The following is a 24,328-nucleotide window of genomic DNA, read 5'->3' as shown; positions in this document are numbered from 1 at the left end:
TATATATATATATAAATGTTTTGAAGTATAGTCTTACGGATGCCATCAAAGAAGTCACTTGAGGGTTAATTATATCTCACACACTTAAAAATAGCTCTGCATCTTGTGGGGCAAATGCAACATATATATATTTTTAAACATAGTGGTAGGTGACTGACACATTTCCAGGATAAGCTCTCAGCACCAGGCTGGTAAGCATACATCCTCACATCCCGCAGAGAATACAGGACTGGAAGCCTACATTCAGTGGCAAGGAAAACAAGAAATGAGCTGCAGACTGTTCTTTCTAATTGACGTGAACACACTTCATTACTCATGGATGGGAACTCCTTCTATGTTATCGCCTACAGTTTTCGCTAGGAAAACTAAGCATTCCAATATTTCTCTCTAAATTCCAAGGCAAAGACTGGGCTAGAAATGATATTTATTAGGGAACACACACAGCCAGACTCACCCTTAGAATAGATGAACGTGCACATTTAAATAGATGACCAGGAATAGAAGTGAAAGAAAGAACTAGAAGACTGGATTTGCTGGAAACCAGAAGCTACTTTTTAATCCCTGAGGATGCAGGAGAAAAGAAATGACCAAGGTTCAGATGGAGAATTACGATAACACAGTAGCAGAAAGAACTAAATCGTGCCCTTCACTTTGCTTCTCTCTAGTGGCAGCCTCCCTGCCTTCACTGGCATCCACGGTATACACTAGGAGCTTAGTTACATGTCTTTATCTGCTGTGATGAAGAAAAGGAGAAACACATTTTGGTTTCCGCTAAAGCAAAGTGAAGGGACATGCCCTAGAGAACCAAGAGACAAGCAAGATTTGATGGATGCAGAGAGCTGGAAATAAAGATATGTGTGAGAATATTTCCCATCCTCTGTCACACTTTCTGACATTTCCCAAGGGCTCAGAGTACATTTTCAGTCACATCATGGTATTGTATTAAGTAACAAAGAAATATAGGTAACATTGAGGTTACCTAAAATCCTTTTCTTATTCAATTAAATATCATCCACTAAATCCAGAACCATATGTTTGCTGTGTTGTGAGTACGTGTTTGTGAAGCAAGCTATAAATTGTCTCTGTACCTTTTCTTCATGCTATTGACTGTGAGTTTTTTGCTTTAACATAGATGAGAAAATCATCAGAGGAAACAGACTCGAACACTTTGGTACAGCTGCAAGTTTTACCCTAATCTGGGGATCTCCAGCACTGAGGAAAGTAGTTCATAATATTTTCCAAATCTTAAGGCTAGAAAGGTATATCAGGAAATATTTATGCATTGATTTTTGTTAATTTTGAAGACAAATTCACTTCATAGCACTTAAATTTACTTTCTCAACATAGTAACAGAAATATACATAAGAGAAAAATCAATAGATGTAATCTCACATTATTATCAATATATCATTAATATAGACCTCAGATATGTCTACTATAAATAAACATTTTAGGACTTTAGACTTATGAAAAAAATGTGAGAATTACTATCTTTTTCAGGCAGTCTTAACAGACATCTCTGTATTTTTGTTTGCTAGTGGAGTATTTGTCATTAGGTCCCTAAGGTTCATTAAATGCTCTATTTAATAAGTTTTGTTTGAATTGGATTGAATATGCACAATGATGCAATTTTTCTACCATTTAAAGTGAGTTAGCCCCTGTTAAAAACTAAAGAATAAAGAATTGCTTTGACTTTACAATGACCATGTGAACAACTAAGAGGAAGTTTCTGGATTTATGTTTATGTTCACAGCATTACTTCATATATTTATTATTATTACTAAAGAAAAATTGGCTCCTCTGTGACTCTGATAGAGTAGAATACAGTTCAAGCTTGTATTTATGGTTAAGTCATTTTAAAGTCTGGGAATAGCTTCTGGATCATTCCATGTGTTCGCGGCACTTTTCATGTTTTCAGTGAGACTGGACTATCTGAAGACATCCTTCTCCATACCCTTTCGTAAGAGAGGTTGAGGAAAGATGCATTTGCTATGTTCAGAGGAGTTGTTTGCTAGTCATCAGTGTATCACGGGAAACCTTGTCTAGTGACACAGGCTCTAGTGAGGGACCTGGCTGGATCTAGCAAAAAGAAATGCCCCATCTGCCTGCAGCAGTCTGTGAAAGTTTGAGCTCTTAAAGAAATGCGTTACAAATTTAGCTTCTCCTCCCCAGCTTGGATTTTTGTTACAGCTCGAGTTTTCATAGTTTTTTCTTTATTTACCATTACTCCTTTTTATTAATATCAGTTCATCTTTTTTTTAAAAAAAATCAGTTTACTTTAAAATATGTAATGCTATGATGTACAATATAAAATGGTATTACAGATCTCAATAGAAGTAATCATAAAAATTAACAATATGAAAATTATTTGAGTTGGTGTGTGTGTGTGTGTGTGTGTGTGTGTGCGCGTGTGTGTGTGTGTGTGTGTGTGTGTGCGCGTGTGTGTGTGTGTGCGCGTGTGTGTGTGTATGTGTGTGTGTGTGTGTGTGTGTGTGTGTGTGCATGTGTGTGCTGGGAGTAAGTATTTTGCCACTGAACTGTTTCTCTAGGCAGAATTTTTATTTGTTTATTTTATTTTATTTTTTATTTTTTTATTTTTTTGGTTTTTTGGTTTTTCGAGTCAGGGTTTCTCTGTATAGCCATGGCTGTCCTAGAACTCACTCTGTAGACCAGGCTGGCCTTGAACACAGAAATCCACCTGCCTCTGCCTCCCAAGTGCTGGGATTAAAGGCATGCGCCACCACCACCTGGCGTTTATTTTATTTTTTGAGATAGAATTTCATTATGTGTTGGGAACCATGAGAGCCCTGAGATAAACATCCTGCCCCAGCTAATTGAGAACCCTGAGATTAACATCCTGCCCGACAATCACAAGGATCTGGCTTGGCCCTGAAAAAAGAACATTCACATAAATCCACCCCCTCCCCACCTGTCACCCCAGGAGCTCAACCCCAGAAGATTTTGTAACCTTCCATCTCCCTCCTTCCTCTTCCCCTCCCCTCCAAGATTTTTACTTTAAATATGCTCTGTTCCACTAAGTAAATGACTCTTGACAAGCAATGCTTCCTTGAGTCCTGTCTTCTCTCTCGTCCGTTCTTATTCCAGGTTGTGGTCCTCCTCGCTCCCCCGAATAACTTGGCCTGCAGGCCAGGTCAATTATGTAACTCAGGCTCATTTTGAATTGGTTGTAGAACCATGCTAGTTTGAAAACCACTTTCCTCCTGGCTTTGCCTCACAGATCCTTGGATTACAGACACATAACTAGATTGCAATCTTAGAATTTTTGATAGATTATTTAGTTATGATGGCTTCAATTTGATTCCTGCTTTTTCAACTTTAGAAGAGAAATCAGCAAACAGTAAAAACAACCACATTGATCTGCCTTGGGAAACCAGATGCAGGTGGTAATATGGATCAATATTATTTAAGTCTATGACCATTTAGAGCATCTGGTGGCATAGGCTGTATCACTTCATACACACTGGAAATGACGTTCCTGATAAAGCACTTTAAAGTTGCCAGTTAGGCATGGATGTTGTAATACCCCAAATCACAGTTTCTGTATTTAAAGGAAACTCAATGCCTTTGTTCATTTCTCTCATCCTAGTAGGGATTAAATCTACTTCCTCTGCAATTTAATTGCCAAAGATCCCAAAGATCGGTATCATTTGAAGGACTGATAACAAGTAGAAAATAAGGGTGGAGCTGATGGCTGACAAGAATTTCATGTCTCAAATATCAATGTGGAGGTTATATTTTACAGACAACAGAGCGGAAAGGCCTACAACAATCTAAACAGACTTGAGTAAGATTTCTCATTTCATATGCCATAGCTAGCTAGCGACAGAACAGATTAAACTACAAATCACTAAAGTGCTTCATCTACGGCAACAGGGGAGGGGCAGTCCCTTTACTCCCCTGACTCTTGACTCCACTTGGAATTTACCTCACACTTGGGCCCCTACTTTCCAGGTAGCCAACTGGACTATGATGATCTTACCCCTCAAGATGCTCAGCAGAGATAGCTCATGACACTAGTCATCTAAGAAATCTGATATTTTCATTTGAAAAAGTAATTAAAATCCAACTTTGAAAGGGCGGTAAATTAAGTGATATTTTAAAATATATTAAATAATAAGGAAAGAGACAAGACGCAGATAAGAGTTAGAGAAATCATTGTTTATTAGTAGGTTAAAGTTTAGGAGGAATAAGTATGAAATAAAAACCAAAACATAAAAGGAAAACCAGAAAACGGCAGAATGGCATAGGAATTAAGAACAGTAGTAAATGATAACTCCCCACTCCCAAATCCATGTTTAGGAATAAAGATGAAGTCATGATATTTTATTTTTAAATTTTGATAAAATTGCAATAATTTGTATATGCTTGGTCTAGAGAGTGGCAGTATTAGGGAATGTGGCCACATTGGAGTAGGTGTGTCACTGTGGGCATGGGCATTAAGATCCTCAGCCTGGTTTTGTGGAAGTCAGTATTCTGCTAGCAGCTTTCAGATGAAGATGTAGAACTCTCAGCTCCCCTGCACCATGCCTGCCTGGATGCTGCCATGCTCCTGCCCCTTGATGATAATGGACTGAGCCTCTGAACCTGTAAGCCAGCCCCGATTAAATGTTGTCCTTATAAGAGTTGCCTTGATCATGGTGTCTGTTCACAGCAGTAAAACCCTAATTAAGACAGCTGTGTTATATAAAAACTAGGAAGTAAATATGGCTATGTCTTCAACCAAGGTTCGATTCTGACAACTGTGCAAATTTCATTTTCGCCCTTTGAATTTTATGCAAGAGAAAAGTTATCAATGAAAAACTAACATTGGTAAATGTATAAATTGAACTCCAGGAAGAGGAGAAGCAGGATGTGGAATATTTCATAGCATCTAAATGAATTTTCTCAAAAATTGAAATACAATGTCAGTTTTCATAAACATACATTAAAAAAAATTTATCATTGCTCTTTATAGCAGCAGTGTAACAAAAGCTTAGAACAATTCTGGTGTTGTTTTTTTATCACTCTCTGACACCTGCAAGGTGTTGGCTGAGACTAAAGGTAGGATGGATTTGAAGAAGCCACTTAGAAGAAAAGAATTCAGGCCACCCCCAGCGCTGATTAAGTTAGTGCGAGCCTTCAGGGAAGAGCTCAGATATTTCTCCATTGAAGTTCTTTGATTCTTTCCCAAGGTAAGTCAATTGAAGAAACCAAGGTAGAAAATAACTCATTCCTATGAACTGTTACTGTGTTTTGCTAGTTATACAACTAGTTCCGACACATTGTAGAAGTGACTTACTCAGAGTTAAGAATACCACCAGACAAAGAGCGGTGGGTGTGTTCTGAGCCTGGCTACCAAAAGTCACTGTCAAGACAGAGATAATTAGACTTCAAAGCATGAATTTCTGCATCCTAGAGGAATCTTTGCAGGTTTTTTTCCTTTTCTTTTTATAATGTGAACGTACCCTAATTCCTATGAGCTTCCATCAGATAAGCTGGACTCCCTACTGTCTCTTAATTAATCTAATTTTAGCTGTACAAGTGTTATATCTCCCTTTTCCCTTAATAATGTTCCTCTAGAGTGCAAGTGGCTTTTCTTCCATCAAAGCTCAGTTGTACCATCTGTAATCTTTTTCCCAGCATCTAGTCCAGAGAGTTCCTAGAGCCTACAATGAAATACTGAGTTGTTTTCACTCAACATAGTTACTAAATGCCCACTATGTCTTGGAACTGTGCTATATAATGATAAAAATGTTAGTTACCAACTAAAAAGATATATATTTACATCTTATGATCATGATGCTCATATTTTGTGCATTTGGGAGGTATAATGCTCAAGATGTTTTAAATGTCTCTGAGTGCACATCTTGTGTGCATAACAAAATTTTAAAGGTTAATTCGTTTTTACATGTCAATATTCAACTTTAAGTCACAGAAAAATATAAATATTTCTTGGCTCAACTTTTAAGTTTAGTTTACATGTGCCGTTTTTCTCTGTACTAACATAGCACATTTAGCATCAATTTAAAGGTACCTGTAGTCTCATTTCCATGGTTTGTTAAATTCTGGGCTCGGGAGATAACACAAAGTTTAAAAGCACATCTTGATCTTGCAGAGGACCCGAATTCTGATCCCAACACCTACACTGAAGGCTTGTAGCCACCTATAATCTCAGCTCAGTTGCACCTACACTCATAGGTAAAGACACACATGCACAGTTAAGAACATATATATATTTTAAAAAGAGAATTTAAAAGTCTATTATAAATTTAAAATTATATGTACCTTTTTGCCTGGCTTTTAGGAGTTTGTAGAGATTGCATACATAAAACTTCTTTATAATTCCCAATGGACACCCAAGGGCTACACTATTGTTATTAAATTCCAGTCTGATATGCTTTGGTACTGAAGAACTCTACTGGGAGACAAGTCGCACTGTTTTGCCCAGGAGTGCTTTTGATAAATGTTTCATCACTTTGCAAATATTTTTAAAGTACTTCTACCTTGTTTTAGATAGGGTTCTGGGGAAAATTAAAATTTAAAAGGAATTAAAGGTCTGTGAGATAGTTGAAAATGTTCCAGGTAATGATTTCCTGTCTTCATCACCAAAACACACAACAAACAAACCTGGATATGAACTTAAGAAGATACGGCCTAGCCTCACCATCAGTACTCTGGGGAGAATCTTGAGTGGTCCACCTAGTCCTAGCCTACATCATTGATCTTCAGTTTGCTGAGATGGCAGATGTAAGCCTTTATTATCAACACCAGATTCATCAGCTAATTAAGGACAATGAATACTTCGGCTGAAATAATTGGAAGCAGTTACATCCTGCAGAAATTGACCTCCCTGCAGGGGAGAAGCCTGAGCAAGGTGGTTGTTACATGGTAGGTTTCTAAAATCAAATAAGCAAGGTTTAATGAGAAGCTAAAATTCAAGAGACAAAACGTGGATTGAGACTTAATTAATGGCATGATTCAAGCTCACAAATATTCATATATATTTCTATATGAATAGGTATTATTCTTGTGGTGTAGAGAAACAGAATACCCACAAATTATTTAAGACGATCATCATGGAACCTTAGTTGACAAAAGAACCTATTCTTGTAACAAACATTTGACAAGGGGCTTTCTCTGGGGCTTTCTTTTCTAGCATTTTCTAAGGTTTTCTGATTAAATGTATTCAACCTCAGATAAGTGCTAATCCCTCTTTAGACCTTGAAGACATTTCTCTACCAAATAAGACTGCTTACTTTCAGGCTGGAGAGATGGCTCAGTGGGTAAGGGCACTGACTGTTCTTCAGAAGGTCCTGAGTTCAAATCCCAGCAACCACATGGTGGCTCACAACCACCCTTAATGAGGTCTGACACCCTCTTCTGGTGCATCTATCTGAAGATATCTACAGTGTACTTATATATAATAAATTAGTAAATCTTTAAAAAAAACTACTTACTTTCATCTTAGTCAATTACAATTGAATTGTTATATTTCAAAGCTCAGAAACTATTCTATTCTGAGCTCAGGTTGTCCTTTCTGCCTGAAGCCTTGTTGATTGGTTGCTTTGTAGTCCTTAGCATTCCTATAATCGAATGCTTCACCAGTAAATGCTCATTCCTTTCCACTCAACACAGTTGCTAAGCACCAACTAAGTAGAGGGATTGTGTTAGTGACATTTTTCAGGACTTTCTAGATGTCTTTAAAATGTTTGTTTTTATTATAAAAAGCCAGAGATAGAAGTGAAAAAAAAATGAATTCACATAAAACAAGAAAAATCTTAGCTCAATGCTGGGCTAACAATGGCCTGGGAGCGCTTCAGGAATGTACTTTTATGAATGACCTACTTCCCATCTTTATACAAGTGAGCCCTATCTGACATTGTAACAACAATTGTTAATATGTATATGTATTTTTCTGCTTTGGTCAGTATAAGATACAATTCACAGACCACATTAAGTTCAAGAAGAAGGAAGACCAAAGTGTGGGTGCTTTGATCCTACTTAGGGGAATGAAATACTCATGGGGAGCAAATATAGAGACAAAGTGTGGAGCAGATACTGAAGGAAAGGCCATCCAGAGACTGCCCCACTTGTGGATTTATCCCGTAGACAGTCACCAAACCCAGACACTCTTGTGGATGCCAGGAAGTGTATGCTGGCAGAAACTTGATATAGCTGTCTCCTGAGAGGCTGTGCCAGAGCCTTACAAATACAGAGGCGGATGCTTGCAGCCAACCATTGGACTGAGCACAGGGTCCTCATTGGAGAAGTTAGAGAAAGGACTGAAGGAGCTGAAGGGGTTTGCAATGCCATAGGAACAACAACAAGATCAGCCAACCAGACTGAGCTCCCAGGGAATAAACCACCAACCAAAGAGTACACAGCCACATATGTAGCAGAGGATTGCCTTGTCTGGCATCAATGGGAGGAGAGGCTCTTAGTCCTGTGAAGGCTCAATGCCCCAGTGTAGGGAATTCGAGGGTGGGGGAACACCCTCATAGAATCAGGGGAAGGGGATGTGTGATGGGGGTTTCCTGGGGTGGGAATGGGGGACCTGGAAAAAGGATAACATTTGAAATGTAAATAAAGAAAATATCCAATTAAATTTATTCATCTTATTGATGATGGCTCAAGTATATTTGTTGTTATTTCTGCATGCAATTCAGTGAAGAGATGAACACTTTCTTACTTACTTTGTATATGTTGCTATGATAAACTATGAACAGAAACAACTTAAGGTAAAAGGGTTTATTTGGTGTGTGGCTCCAGAGTCTGAGTCTATAATGACAGAGAAGGCATGGCATCAGGTGGCCATGGCATGGCATCATTGAAGCTGGCCAATCACATGTTATCTGTAAACTTTCAAAGGCTGGCTCTAGTGATGAAATCCCTCTATCAAGACTCCAACTTCTAAAAGTTCCATAACTTTCCTCAAACAGTGCCACCTACTGGTGATTGAGTGTCTACATATATGGCCCTATGTGAAATGGCCACTTCAGATAGTGCCATTTCATTCAACACTGTGACATCTGCCCAACTCTGCCTCTAATATGGAGTGGTCATGGAGGAACCTGAACAGGGAGAGAGGTGGGGGAAGTGAGGGGGGGGCAGAAACAGAATCTGTAAAGGCTCTATGTTGGGACTGGCAAAGTGGCTTAGTTGGATAAAGACATGTGCCTTTAAGCCTGATGACCCGAGTTCAATCCCCTGCACCCACATAGGGGAAGGAAAGAATCCACTCCTGTGAGTTGCCCTCTGACTTCCAAATTCATGCCACAGCATGGATGCACCCATACTCTCCCATGCTTAAAGTGAATAGGTAAAAGTAAAAAGAAAATTTAAAAAGATGTCACGTGGTGGAATCTTATCACAGGCTGTCAGGACTTATAAAATTGAAATTTCAATTGCTATTTTTGATTATTTTCTAACTTTAAATTCATACATTCTTCAAATTTAGTTTTCAATAGAACTGTCCATTATAAGACTGAGAGAAAATAAAGAATGTGTCTCTAAGAGTTTCATCAAGGACAGGAAGTTTATGGTCAACAGCCAGTAAGAAGGAGTTGAGAGGAAACAAGCAAAACCTCATTTCATATTATGATTTGTTTTCTGTTATTTAAATAATTCTCTAGGTTCTCTGATTTCTTAAGCCCATGAAATCGTACTGTGAATTTGTGCTAGTAATTATTTGTAGAGATTTAAGAGAAACTTAAGAGATTTAAGAGAAATATTCTTCATCTTGAAAAACAGAAAAATATTGAACCAAGAAGCCTAGCTAGTTGTACAAAATAATATTGTAGTTATGCATTATGCACTAAACATCAAATACACGGTGACAGTTTTGCACACTGTATGCTGGCTGCTTAGATGCATCAGGCATCGCACAATAGGCAGTAGTGTACACAGGCAGCCAGGTCATGGGAGGAGCAGGCAGGGTGGAAGAGCTCACACATTTAGGAAAGAAACTGTGTTTCCCCGGGGCACATGCAACTCAGGAATAACTTATGAGCAAGTATGAGCTGCAGCTACTAAGGACACGAAGGAAAAGCCTATCCTCTTTCCCATTGTTCTTTTCTTTTCTTTTCCTTTGTGGCTATTCAGTTTTATTAAATTTTCTTTTTTAAAAAAAAAAGTCTCCTGCAATTATTAAATACTTTGTGGCCAAATGACACAGTTTCTCATTTCATGTCAAGGATGTCTAGTTTCTGATCTCTGGGGGACATTCCTAAACCCTCTTGTCCCTGATCCTAATTTTCTGAGTTATCAGGGTAGTGAACCAACTACCCAAAATCAGGTGTCATCTTCCAATAGTAGACATTTTTGTGCACTTGTAACTTAGGTTTGGAATAATGTAGTACTACAATTTCTCTCTGGAGTCATAGTCTCTATGTTAATGCTGGACTTTTTAGCCTCTGGGTGTCCTCAAATAGTTTGTATCTTAACATTTTGTATCTTAAGGTATTGTGGGAGCCAGCTTTGTGTTTGAATTATCAGACATGTTCCCACTGCACATGAGACTCTGAAGAGACTATGGCGTTCTGAAGAGACTATGGCATTGTTTTCTTTAACTAAGTTATTAAAAGTGGATAATTTTCTTGAGAAGCCTGCAGGGTGGGAAGAAGGACGAGGCTGGAGAGTGAGTACCAACATCTCATGAGTAGATGCTGAAGAGAATGAAGGGAGCCTTTTAAAAAGGGAGGCCAAAACGTAGGGATTTAAGCTATGTTGCCTAGGGGATTTTCAGTTGTTCAAATAATATTTTTCTTGGCCATGTCTACTTTCCTATTATCCTAAACTAGTCCAAAAAAAAAAAAAAAAAAAAAAAAAAGGATAATGAATTCAAACCAAAGTTTTCCCTGAAAGCAGGAGTGTATGACATTTTCCTTGAAAACTAAAGTCCCCAGTGTGTGCTGCGAGGTGGGATAGCGAACAGTGGCTAGAGACCTGGGCACTCTCCTCCCAATTAGCAGGACTTTTAGGGTCTCCTTCCACACCTGCCCCATCCCAGGTCTCTCACACAGGCCCTCTCCCTGTCTGAGTCAGTTTTTCAGATTATTTTTCTTTTAGTCTTCTTTTCACTCTCGGGAACTATTCCTGGATGCTAATGTATGGCATAAGAACAGCCCAGGGACTAAACCACCAACCTACGAGTGCACATGGAGGGACCCACGGCTCCAGCCGCATATGTAGCAGAGGATAGCCTTGTTGGACATCAATGGGAGGAGAGGCCCTTGGTCCTGAGAAGGCTTCATGCTCCAGTGTAGGGGAATGCCAAGACAGGGAAGTGGGAGAGGGTGGGTTGGTGAGCAGGGGGAGGGCAGATGGGATAGGGGATTTTTGGAGGGGAAACCAGGAAAGGGGATAACATTTGAAATGTAAATAAAGAAAATATCTAATAAATAAAAACCAGGAAGGATGTTTTGTTTATGTGATCCCTGGTAGCACAGAAGAGGCCTCTCGCATGCGCAGCCACCTCCATCAGGCAGCCTGGATGAGAATCTCTGGAGTTGAGCCGGGCTCCAGAACAGATATCCCTCCCTGGCAGTGTCAGGGTGAAGGAGAGACAAGGCAACTGGGGGCAAGATGTTCAGACTTTGTTGGTTACAGTAAGAACATAACACTGTAGATCTGCAAGGAGCATTAGCATCATTTAGCCTCACTTCATCTGCTTTCTAGACATGGAAGACTCGGCCTGGGGAACATGAAATCTCTGCTTGCCTTAGACACAAGATAAACTGAAGCCTCTGGAAGCTGAGACTAAGGACTCCTGGCTCAGAGGATAGCGCCTTCTCCCCACTGCTTAGTCCTGGTTATGATACCAGCCGGGGTTCAACTGGGGGGAAAAAGGACTCTGTTACGTTACCCAGTACGTTCAATCTTTTAAAGATAATTTAGGCAATTTCTTATGAAAACAATACTTAGATGAATGTGTCGGGAAGGACTGGGTCTTTACTGCAAAGGAGACTTAATGCCCACATCCACCACATAAATGCCATTTGGGCCTATGGAAATGTAAAACTTCAAAGAGTGACTGAAGGATCTAATGTCTCGACTTTTACAGGATTAGACTGAGGTTAACTAGAGAAGTGCTGGATGTGAAGAACTTAATGAATGTGTTTTTATTTGATCTGTAATAGCTCAGAATAACCTGACAGATGGTGCAGAGAATTACCGGACCTCTTGGTTTTCGTTGTAGGAAGGTCCAAGTCCACAGTTGCAGGCCACTCTGGTGTGATCTGGGGAGACACATTAATCCAAAGGCCTGCACAATCTACATCAGGCAAACTAAGTTGGTGGGCCAGCTCTACAGAGCCTGCCAAGAAAATGTAACCAACCAAGAACATACCTCAGGAAGAAAGGCCTCACAGATTCTCTCTTAGCCAAGTGTCACAGTTGGTTCTTGTTAACTCAACACCCAGACATAACTTAGAGAAGGGAATCCCAGTTTTCTTAATTGCCAATTAACGTACAAGTGTATAGGCAGTGTCATCCCTGGGCAAATAGGCCTGCCATGGTGAGAAATGTCGCTGAACTTGAGAGTGGGATCAAAGCAGTAAACAGCGCTCCTTCTTAGTCTCTACTTCAGTTCCTGCCTCCAAACTGATGCCTTGCTTTCCCCCATTGATAGACCTTAACCTAAAAGCCAAGTACACGCTTGCCCAAGTTGCTTTGGTCATGGTGTACTATTGCAGCAGTAGAGAAACGAACTAGGGCATCAGGATAAAAATGAACATGCCCCAAATATCAGAACACATCTGGGATGCCCTGTGTCATTCCAGCTCTGATGACGTGCAGTGAAATACAGTTTTCCACATTAAAGCAAGGCCAGTGACTAACGGTCTACTATGTCCTCACAGAGGGCCTGGGAAAAGGAAAAAGGATCATGAGACGTTGTCCTTGATGCCAGAAAATTCATATGCAGTGGCGGGCTGATCCTACTGACAGGTGGGCAGGTGATTGACATCACTGTATTTTATCATTGTTATTTTATTTTTCAATCTTTACACATTTTAGAATCTGACATAAAATTCGATCAAATAAATGAAGCTGGAAAAAAAAAGAATTTGCAAAAAGATCATTGAGTCACACTATTTAATCATTAAAAAGCTTGATCTCAATAGTGCAATTGTTATCAATAAATCCAAATTAGCTTTTTCTGTGTATTTAAAAAGGTAACTCCCATCTTTTAAAAATTGTTTTCAGAGAAATGAAATCAGGAGCCATGCCAGAGTTGGACATAGGAGTGGGAGCCTTGGAGTGAAGCAGTGACCTCTCTACCCTGGGGAGAGAATCCAGGAGCTACAGTCTGTGCCCTCACACTTGCTTTATACTCTAAGAGTGCAATTTCACACTTCTTACCACAAAAACAAATTTCTTTTCCCACTTCGGTTAAAAATAAAGCCAATGTGTGATACAAATGGTTTTCTGTGTTTTGTGTGTGATTTTTATAACTCAAGCATTATTTTAAAACATGACCATTGGACCATTGGGATCTGAACACACACACACACACACACACACACACACACACACACTAGCATAAGATATATGGCCATAGGAGGAGTGCTGGATGGCAGATTTATTAATTATTAAGGAAGAATTCTGACATCTATAAACCTTTCTACTTGTTGACTCTGTGATTAGTATTAGTTACCATAAGCATGAATAGTCCAATGGGAATTTTAGTTTATTTGGCATTTAAAAAGTAGATTACTCATTGCTGTGTAGCATGACTGTTTGTCAATCCATATCTTTTCCTCTATTGTCTGATGGAGAATCCAACGCTAACATTCTGTCAATTTATGTTGCCAGGCTCATTTACACAAGTTTAAGGTCACCCAGGGCTACTCAGTGAGAGACTCTACCTTAAAAAAAATGATTTTTCATTAAATATAAGCTTTTAAAACAATATTTTATTAGTTCTTTGAGAATTGACTTTGTCCATGTGTTTTGATAACACTCACCCAGCTACTCCACCTCAAAGATCCACACCTACTATCCTACTCACCCAATGGTGTGTTCTCTTTCTTCTTTTAAAACCCACCATGTCCAGTTTGTGCTGCACACACAGTCTTTGGGGTGGTATCTCTCTCAGAGAATGGTCAACATATCATTAATAGAGTCACCATTAAAGGAATCTGACTGTCCCTTTACACCTACTGATCTGAGTGAGTGATTGATTAATGACACATTTAATAACTTACAAATTTGAATACATTCTGGAAATTACACGAATTCACATATACAATTTTCACTTGTGCATGTTGTGACTACAACCTACTTCAGCATCCATCTTACTAGAATACAATTATATTGTGTGAAATTTTTTTCATGAGCTTTTATTTTATCATGTGAGAGTTAGCAACATATATGCTAATTGATTCTAATTGGAATCAGTTTAATAAAATACAATAAAACATTGTAATTTTAATACAATAAAAACATTGTATCTAAATGATGGGATAGGATATATGATAGAACTTTAAGTCCAAGAGTACAGTAAAATTCGTACAGGACTTGCTACCCATTCTATAGCATCCATGCACGTCACTTCACTTCCTCCTTCAGTGTTCCTATGAGGCGAGGATTGCATTTATTCCCAAGTTAAGTCAGGATGCTGGAAGCTAAGTAATTCACCCAACAGACAGAATGAATCCAGACAGTCTGAATCTAGACCTATTATAATTTGACATTAAGGGATTAGTTCAGTAAGTTTACCTTTATTTTGTTCCTTCTGCTCCTATAAACCCCATATCGGTTTCACTGACCCTTAGAGGCTCGTCCATTTTGTTTCAGCCATCATGACAAAAGTCAGGAGTCCGAATGACTACAGTTCCTTCTAACACATTACATGAGATTCACTTGAACCCAACATGTTAAAAATGTTTATTTCTAAGCAGAAGTTCTGTAGATGCCACTAGAGGCAGCAGTGGTTTCTCAACCATTCTAATTGATTGGTAGATCTCTAACTTCATTATGTTTTTATTATTAGGAAACTCAAGTTATTGAAGTGCCACCCCGCACTGGGAAATAGCAAGCTACAGGGAAGTTCTGAAGAGCTTCAGCTTCGTTTGATTCCATGTCATGTGATTCCACTATCATATCACACTATTTCCATGTCATGTGATCCCACTATCATATCACACTATTTTCGAGCCTCTGCTCCTTAGTCAGTGATACAGGTGTGATACCGATGGCCTTGAAATGCGGTGACAGAAGAAACATGCAACGTTCTCAACACCAACAACGGCAGATGCCGTGCAGATACTGCGCGTGGCTGATGTGGGTCAGAGTCAAGTGTCAGCACTATTTCCCGGTCCTGACACGCTTTAGAAAGGCTTCAATGAGGAGATTACTGATTGGGGAGATTAATACGCAGAGCACATTTTAGTAAAATCAATGACATTGACTTTTTAGACATAAAACTCATTACCGAATCTATGCAAACACAACTGATCTCTTCAGAGCAGGTTCTCTTTAGAATATTGTTTAGCTTGTCAACTAGAGAATGACCAACACTTTATAGTTATGTAAGTGAGGAGACTCTGTAACTAATCTATACTGAGGCACACCCCATCACCCAAGTCCAAATGCTTTCACTAAGATGAGTGTGTTCTCTAGGAAGCAGACTGTGAAATCAGGATGCACCTCTCCTCCGTCTATAAGGGACTGTGATTGCAAGACAGAGTGGGAGCTAGAGCAGTGACTCTGATGAGGTGAAAAGGCATTGAATTCTGAAAGAAAAGGAAAGCACTGTGGTTGTGGGCATGGCTCAGTTGGCAAAGTGCTTAAAAACCTGAGTTCAGATCCCACCCAACCCTCCAAAAAATGATGCCTGGTGATGCGCATCTGTAATTCCAGCATGAGGAATTTAGAGACAAGAAGATCCTTGGAATTTACAGGCTGAACCACTGAACTTTGTGTTCACTTAAAGATGCCGTCTCCAGAAATTAGGTGGTAAGAAGCCATTGAGGAAGACACCTAGCATTGACCTACATCCTACACATACATATACGGACAGGAATCTCCTGACATACACACACACACATGCTCACATACATGAGCACATGCACACACACACATACACAAATACACACACAAATAAATAAATACAAAATGAAAGAAAAGGAAAGAACTGGGCTGAGAAGATGGGAATGGGAAAGGAGGAAGCATTCTCAAGGGTGTCCCTCCGGCTGCATCAAGTTGATGTCTTGTGGGATGCTCATGCTACTGTACTAAATTTCAAAGATTTAAAAATAATCAGGTAGGATTCTGAAACATATGTTAGTATCAGAATAGCACCAGACAGAAAGCAAAATATAGTCATCGAAGTGAAGCAAAATACTGCCTGTTTGCACCTGTGTACAGATGGCTGCCGAAGCAATGGCTGGAGTTTTCATGGTCAGGAAAGATATAAGGAAAAGCAACCAGATGTCTAATTCTCACACAGTACCTGCTTCTATTTAGGGAGCAATTATTATCTCTACTGATTTAGCTGTCTGCAGGGTACAAAAATCTCAGAAGAGGTTTTTTGTTTTTTGTTTTTTTTTTTTAATTGGCCTTTTTAGATGTTAATGGAACACTAATTTTCATGTGTTTATTCTTCTGTAATGGGCTGTGGTGTGTAGAGTCCCCCAACCAATTGAACTTTTAAGTTTCTCTTCTGAGAGATTTTAAACTCCAATGACATCACTGTCTGACTTAATAAAACCAAAACTACCCCAGGAATTCAGAAGGAGGAAAAGAGATACAATGCAGGAATGTTATGTCCCAGTAAAATCAATGCTTAGAAACGTGCATTTCAAATTATTAAAGAGCCCATTGTAAATTGATTACTAATGAAAAGATATTAGTAACTTGAATTATAGAATGATTCATAAACTAAAATATTCACCAGAAGCTTGAGATCGAAAGGGAAATGACTGTTATCTAACAGATCAATTTCTGAAACCACTAACTACTAATATTGTCTCAATTTTCTGAATGATTGTGATCTCTAGAATAAAATGGGAAGAGAGTTTGTTGAAGAAAATGTTATGAATATCCAAAAAGTATTTCACACATTGATAACATATGATCAGTTTTATGATTTAGTTTTAGGTAGAAACCATTTGAAAATGAGCTACTGAGGGAAGAATGATAAACAACCAACCTGTGGGCCAGATACTCTTCCCACTGCATTTTCTTCACATTGAATTACTACAGCATTTTCTTCACATTGAATTACTACAGCAGATTGCTTAGTACAAGTAAGAAATATGGATGAAAATTAAGCTCAGTAGAAGGACTAAGCAAATTCCTATAACTATTTGTTTATTATTTTATTCATAATTATTGTATTATATATTATATTTGTCTTATTTGTTTATTATATTATTTTTATATACAGTGTATATACAGTTAGTGGCAACTGTAGGGTGTTTGCAGTGTGGAGTAAGAACTATGATGCTCCAATGAAAAACTATCATAGAATGTTAGTACCTTACAGAGTGCAAAGCATAGGCACCCAGACAGGACGGAAACTGGGTATCCGTGTTATTGTCACCCTGAAATTGTTAACGTTTGAGCGGGGAGCTAAGGAATGCTCCCCTCTCAACAGCACATCCCAACCCCACTGCATATCTCAGCCTCCATGCCTCACCAGGGTTGAAGCTTGATGTCTTAGCATGAGTTTTTCTCCTAGACTATTTCTTCCGTCTGATATTTCCTGGTCTCTGCTCTGAAATCATTTGTCCAAGTCTAGTATTCACACAACCCTGTCATGGATTGTCTCTCATCAGCAGTAAAAATGATACAATGAATCACATGTACTCTACATCTATGACCTTTCCCTAGACCCTTCTTTACAACTCAACAATAGACTTTCAGACTTAGTGACTTATAAATTGGCTTCTTGGTCTTTTATCTCTCATGATACCAGTAGTCTAATCGATATTTTGCTGACAGATTGATCCTCCTGGTATATAACTCAGATGATAAAAAAAACCATTTCAAGCAACTTTTATAATTAATTCTTAATTGATTAATTAATTCTTAATTGTCAACTTTAAGAGTTGATACTTCTTTTCTATTTATCTGGAAGTGTGGGACTTGAACTCAGGGCCTTATACAAGTTCAAGAATCTGCCTCACCCTGAGCTACCTCCAGGGATATTCATCTCTATTTCCCATATTGTGGTTTAACATCTCCTGATACTATTCTTTGTAGTCTGCTTTCTAGTAGACATCCATGTTCAAAGGATGACTACCTTATATTTCTAGACTAGAATACACTGACGTTTTAACAATGTCCCTATCTTAAAACAGTCTATGTTCACCTTGAACCTCTCGATTTCAAGTTGCAATGTTCATCACATTCTTATTTTCCCAACACTCCAAACTAAGCAACTTGTGAATTTTCTATACCACTCTTTATTTATTCCTTAAGAACTACAATAAAACAGAATTCATGTTACTTGGTTCTGCCTCTTATCATTCTATCTAATATGAGGAATGGCTCCCGTTAAATCCAGTCCATAAATTTAATGGATTAAGAACAATGTCCTCTTATAGTGTGTTCAATCAAATTTTCCTTTATAAAACTGAATATTGTCAGTAACAGATGAATTCCTTCTAGCAATTAAATCTTTCTGATATTACTAATAAGTGTTCTGTATCTGCTTATCCTATTAAAACTAAAATGTTAGAGGGAAATATATATATGTATATATATACATATATGTGTATATATACATATAAATATATATGTGTATATATGTAGAAAAAAATCTTTGGGCCATTCTGTGTAGTCCCCCACGGTAGCTTCTTTCTTATAGTCCCAGTAGGGAGACCAAGTCCATATACACATATATATATGCTCTATTCATCCATTTTCTTGGAATCTTTATTTAACATTTTTGAGTCTCAGAGTCAAAAGCTCACCCCCTAGACTTAAAAGCCACTAGAGTGTCTGTTCAGTCTCAAATACAACCTAGAAGCCTTCAGGAAAGAGTAACAGTTCCCCTCTGGAACCTCCGGGGCATATTTCTATAGAGCAGCTCTCCAAGTTGCACACTGCAAAGTCTTAGAAGAACATCCTAGCAACAACAGCTTCTTGCTGCCATGCAGATATTCTCTGGATTTCTACAAAAGTCTCATTGCCTAGATCATATTTATTTAAATTCAAAGTTGACAAAAACACCAGAAAGGGAAGTACTCAATTTCTCAGAAAAAAAAATCATATTTAGAAGTCAATTCCAGAGCAAAAAAAAGCATGCATTTACTTGACAGTCTGAATTTTAGAGTCAAAATGGCTCCCTCCCAAACCCCAGTAATTGACTCTGTTGATAAATTTATTTATCATCCTGTGAGGGGCCCATGAAGCTCTGAACTCAATGTACTCTTGGTACAGGGAGTTAAGGAAAGAACTTAGGAAATGCTTCATTTCCTGTGTCCAATCTGCTAAGGAAACATCAACTGGCAGAGCCAGGTGCATCAAAGCCATCCAGGTCGACAGAAAAATCTCTCTGTCCCACCCAGGCCACTCTCAAGGGTCAATCTGTGGTGCCAAGACACAACTTCCTTTTCTAAGATCAGTCTCTCTCTCTCTCTCTCTCTCTCTCTCTCTCTCTCTCTCTCCCTCCCTTCTTCCCTCCCTCCCTCCCTCTCTCTCCCTCCCTCCCTCTCTCTTCCTTTCCTTCTCCCCTTCCTTCCATTTTCCTTTCTCTTCATTCCTTCTCCTACCTCTTCTTGCCCCTCTTCCATCCTCCCTCCCTCTCTCTTTTCCCCTCTTGAGATACACGTTTCAAGGTATCAAGTAGGTTTGTTGGCAGATGTGAAGGAAACACTGTCTAAATATTTCCATTGCCCAAGTGAGAAATTATCCAGCATGGGGTAATAACTCATTAGAAAGCTGTCATGGTTAAAGCAAGAGTGGACACTTGACCAGTGAGCTAGGGGAGGCTGGTATTTTCCCTAAACTACCCCGTAGGAAAAAAAATCTTTGGGCCATTCTGTGTATTCCCCCACGGTAGCTTCTTTCTTATAGTCCCAGTAGGGAGACCAAGTCCATTGATCCTCTTCCTCTTTGATTGCAGAATGTGCAACCCATTCAGCATTTAAAAAGTGCTGGCAGCTTGCTGTACACTCTAAGGTGTGTAGACTTGAAATGATGAAGAACCCAAGCCTAGGCTTTCAGAATTTATATTAATCAGGCACACAATTTTGAGCAGTGCATTTGTGTTGACATTCTCAACTGTTCTAATACATACAAAAGAGTGACTTAGAAGCAGGTCATTGATCTCACGGTCACCTTTGTAAAAGTGACTTGATTCCTCATGGATACTTTTATAAAAACCCAAATTCTCAGTCCCTTTTACAACTTTCTGGCCAGAGGCATGATAAGCAACTGTATGATGCTTCAGATTTATCCTAAATTTATAAAAGTATTTTAAAAAATTAATGACAAAATGTAAACTCAACTTGGGCCATTGATTTTACTTTTTTCTACTTTTGATGGCTTTTGTAAATTAAAAACTTGTAGGCAGTAATCTTTGGGAAAGGGCACAAACAAACAAACAAACAAAAAAACTAGAAATGAGTTTTCAGAATTACTCTCCTATCCTCCCTGCAATGCATATACCCTCCCACAGTGCACGACACCCACCCCCAGAGTCAGAGAAAATCTCTCCCAAAGAGAGATGTCTTCTTCGGGCAGCTTGTGTTTTACTTTTATACTTATTAAATCTGTCTAAGCTAGGATCACTCACTTCTTTGTCCCAATAGTACATTTAGCACTATGGGGAATGAAAACAGGTATGCATTTTTGTGTTCTTCACATTGCCCAGCACAGGAGCCTAATAAGCTATTAAATTTAACTGTTTATTTTGTATCACTTAAGAATAGTTAAAAATAAAAATGAGCATTCTTTCAACTGTCCATTAACACAGGGTAACGTGCATCTGAGGTTTTACTTGTTTTTTTTGTTTTGTTTTGTTTTCTAACCTGCATCAGTGGTGGATTTGGCTTGTTCTGAAAGTTACACAAAATATTATGTAATTATGCTTATGTGTGCATATATTTCTGTAACAAAAGTAGATACAGTTCAATCGTCAGTTACCTAGTCCCCTAAGACGCTAATATTCACCTAATGGTGAATCACCATTCCCTTGTGCAGGTAGCTTTACCTACCAGAGCTGAAAGAGAGCTGGAACTATTGTAGGAGACTACAAGGTATTGGCAACACTGTTTCCAGTGATGGACTCTCAACTGATCCACTTACTGCTCTGGACCGTTGACGAAAAGAACATTATTTTGTTTGTTTCTTTTTGTTTGGAACTAACACATTTTCAGCCAAAATTCTATTTTTAGTCCCTAAAAGGTTCACACATTTCCTGAGACGCTTTACGGATCCATTAAACACACTTTCAGGCCCTCACACCAGCAAACATTTCCCTTCAGAAGAAACAAACTACTTGGAGCACTGCCTCCTGCAGCCTCTTCCAAACTTAACTCGCTTCAGCCAATCAACCAGCAACTCATGAGAACTGCAGGAGAAGCCCCTGAGGATCAACTGAGCCTAGAATCTCATCCACACCATCGGAAAGATAAGAGGACCTTACCTGTGCTATCCTTCCCGCTGCAGAGACTATTGGACAAAAGGAAGCAAAGAGCAGTCACTTGAAGCAGCTGCATGGTGCCCACGGCTGGTCTCAGTGACTTCGCTTTCCAGGGTAAGGCAGGGACCGATTCCTCCCAGTCTGACCAGGCCGTATTAGCGAATGGAAAAGGTGTGCTGAATGTGAGCAGACGCTGCCCATCCCTACTTATTTTGGGGATTCTGATAAAGAACTAGAGGAAATACACACACACTCCCTTTGGGAGGTCAGCAGAGAGGAGATTTATTGTTTCAGCCCCTTACAGGAACTCTCTTTTTTTTTTTTCCTCTCTCTTCCTTTGGCAGCCACTTGGTGTTTTTGTTACTGTATTATTTTGCTCTTCTTCAACAGAAAGGTCAGGATGGGATGTGAACAGGAAGAGACCCTTCTTGAGAAAGGGCCAGAGAGCTTTCAAACTTTTGTTTTGAAAGTGCGTTTTAGAGAAGCTGTAAAGAGGCCTCACCAAGCAGCCCCTCGGTTCAGCAGAAAAGGCTGTAACTTCCCGAGGGCTGGATTTGAGCACAAGATCCACAAGGAATTGAGTTTCTTCTCTCTTCTGAATTCATAAGCCCAGCCAGTGAAGACCACCTTCTAGAGACAAATGCAAGTGTTGACTGGACTACTTTCCGCTCGTGAGGAAGTAAGCTGGCCTCTTATTACTGTCCAGAGAGGTTTTTAAGACATTTCTAACAGAAGTAAACACAGATCTAAGCCAAGCCCTTGCTCATTTCTGGTTCTAAGACCACCTTCCTCTTATATTGTTGCAGACTGAGCTCATACCAGGCAAGGGCATCATCCCCAGCTAATAACCCTGGTTTTTATTAGTAGGTTTTTATGAAGAATAGGAAAAATTACTGCACCGTAGGTATAAGGAATCTGCCTGGGATCGCCTGGGTAGAATCAGCTATCACAGGGCATCGATGATGTTGCGAATTATGTGTTTTGTAGAACCAAACACAAACCAGTGGCCTCTTTGCTTGTAGTGACTTATACACGATGGTTGCACAGGCAAGTTCCTGAACACAGTGCTCATGTGAAAAGTAGAGTCACAAGATTCCTGAGTCACAGGCTTCACATCTCCCTGATTGCTCTTTCATACAACTTTAGGTACAGGCTTCCTAGAGGAGATTGCTAACGGATTCTTACAGATGAAACTACAAAATTATAACTCAACCCATTTCTAAGGAGAGCATTCATTTCCTTGCTACACCATCCAGGGAGGGACTCCTCCATAGAAGTGTGGCCAGAACAGACCATTGGCTCAGACCACTTGAAAACATTGCTGATTTCATCCTGACCACTGTCTAGTCTCCGAAGATCTCACTTTCAAATTTTAATTTTGTGTATAAGTAAGATTGATCTTTCACAACTCAGAATGCCGTTGGGTGTCCCTTTTAGTAGGCACAGCCCCGAGGGTACAAGGATGGCAGAGCATGTGGATAGATGACCCAGGCATTTTCCAGGAACAGAGTGGGATGTGGCCCTGTGAGAACAGGGTGAGACACAGTGTGTCTCACTTCCTACTTGTTGTTGTTCTTTGTGGGGGGAACTGTGCGGGGGCGGGGGCAAATTTGGAACCTTAGTGTTTGAGACTCTCAACACCAGACATCCACTACTGATCTACCGTCAAGCTACTTTTTTTGTATTTTGTTGCTTGATTTTGATTGTGTTACCTGGGCTACATTATATGTGTATGAAACAATGGGTGCAGGTGTGCTCACTCGTACAGATGTGAGGAGAAACTAGAAACCAGAGGTTTGTGTCCTTTCTCTCTCTCTCTCTCTCTCCTCTCTCTCTCTGTCTGTCTGTCTGTCTCTCTCTCTCTCTCTCTCTCTCTCTCTCTCTCTCTCTGAGACACTTGTCCCTGAACATGGGCTCATTGTCTCAGCCAGACTGTCAGGTTGATGAGCTTCTGGATTTGTCTGTCTTCAAGCTCAAGCTCTAGGGGTACACACACCCTGCCACAGCTGTCTCAAAACTTAGGCCTTCATGCTTTTGCAGCAAACACTTTATCCACTGAGCTATCACACTTGCCCTGTATGCAAACTGTTTAGAAGACGGAAGACCACATGCTGAAAAAGAAAGGAACAAACAAATAAACACAAAAATGCCTAAGGTCACAAAAATAACAAAACAAGAAACCAAAAAACCTCAACCAACCAACCAAAACAACAACAACCACAAGCCAACAAATGTAGTAAAGTTGGCTAGCTTTGCTTTAGTGAGTGAGACACTGAAGCTTAATGAAAACAGTAAGGATTCAGAAGAGACAGATCAATGAGGCACAACCTTCCTGGATTGGGGGTACCTCAACACTATGCATTAAAGCTCTTAGAAAACATGAATCAAAGTATTGCTTGAATCTTATATTCATTTATTTTCCTTTTCAAAAGTTTTTTTTTTTCTGAAGCCACCAAGACAACATGGTGGGTGGAGGTGTTTGCGGCCAAGTGTAATGACCCGAGTTCTGTCTCTGGGACAGACATGGTGAAGGAGAGAATTGACTCCTACGAGTTCTCCAATGACTTCTGCACATGTGCACGTGTACATAAACACATGATGATACGAGAGATCTTAAATGTTTTTCTGGAACTAACACATCCCATTTCTGTCTTTAAACCACAGGAGAATGTCCCCTGCCCTTCAATTTTTGTTTGAGTAAATACTTTTAAAATTTAATGCTTAGGACACACA

The 24,328-nt window shown here is 39.4% G+C and overlaps 1 protein-coding gene across 2 annotated transcripts in view; it reads right to left on the bottom strand.

Moving 5' to 3' along the window:
- Positions 1–21,904, bottom strand: part of Emcn (endomucin) — a 90,572-nt gene extending 68,668 nt beyond the window's left edge. Inside the window, exon 1 of one of the 2 annotated variants that reach the window (XM_031375625.1) lies at positions 21,599–21,904. In XM_031375625.1, the coding sequence (XP_031231485.1) occupies positions 21,599–21,671 (73 nt within the window). In that variant the 5' untranslated portion in view covers positions 21,672–21,904. The remainder of the gene's footprint in view (positions 1–21,598) is intronic. The other variant, XM_031375624.1, reaches the window with a different exon arrangement.
- Positions 21,905–24,328: the final 2,424 nt, after the last annotated feature.

Source organism: Mastomys coucha, unplaced genomic scaffold (genome assembly GCF_008632895.1).
Source record: "Mastomys coucha isolate ucsf_1 unplaced genomic scaffold, UCSF_Mcou_1 pScaffold16, whole genome shotgun sequence".
Classification (NCBI taxonomy): domain Eukaryota; kingdom Metazoa; phylum Chordata; class Mammalia; order Rodentia; family Muridae; genus Mastomys; species Mastomys coucha.
The sequence above is the reverse complement of the archived record's forward strand: the minus strand, read 5'-3'. Positions and strand labels throughout refer to the sequence as shown.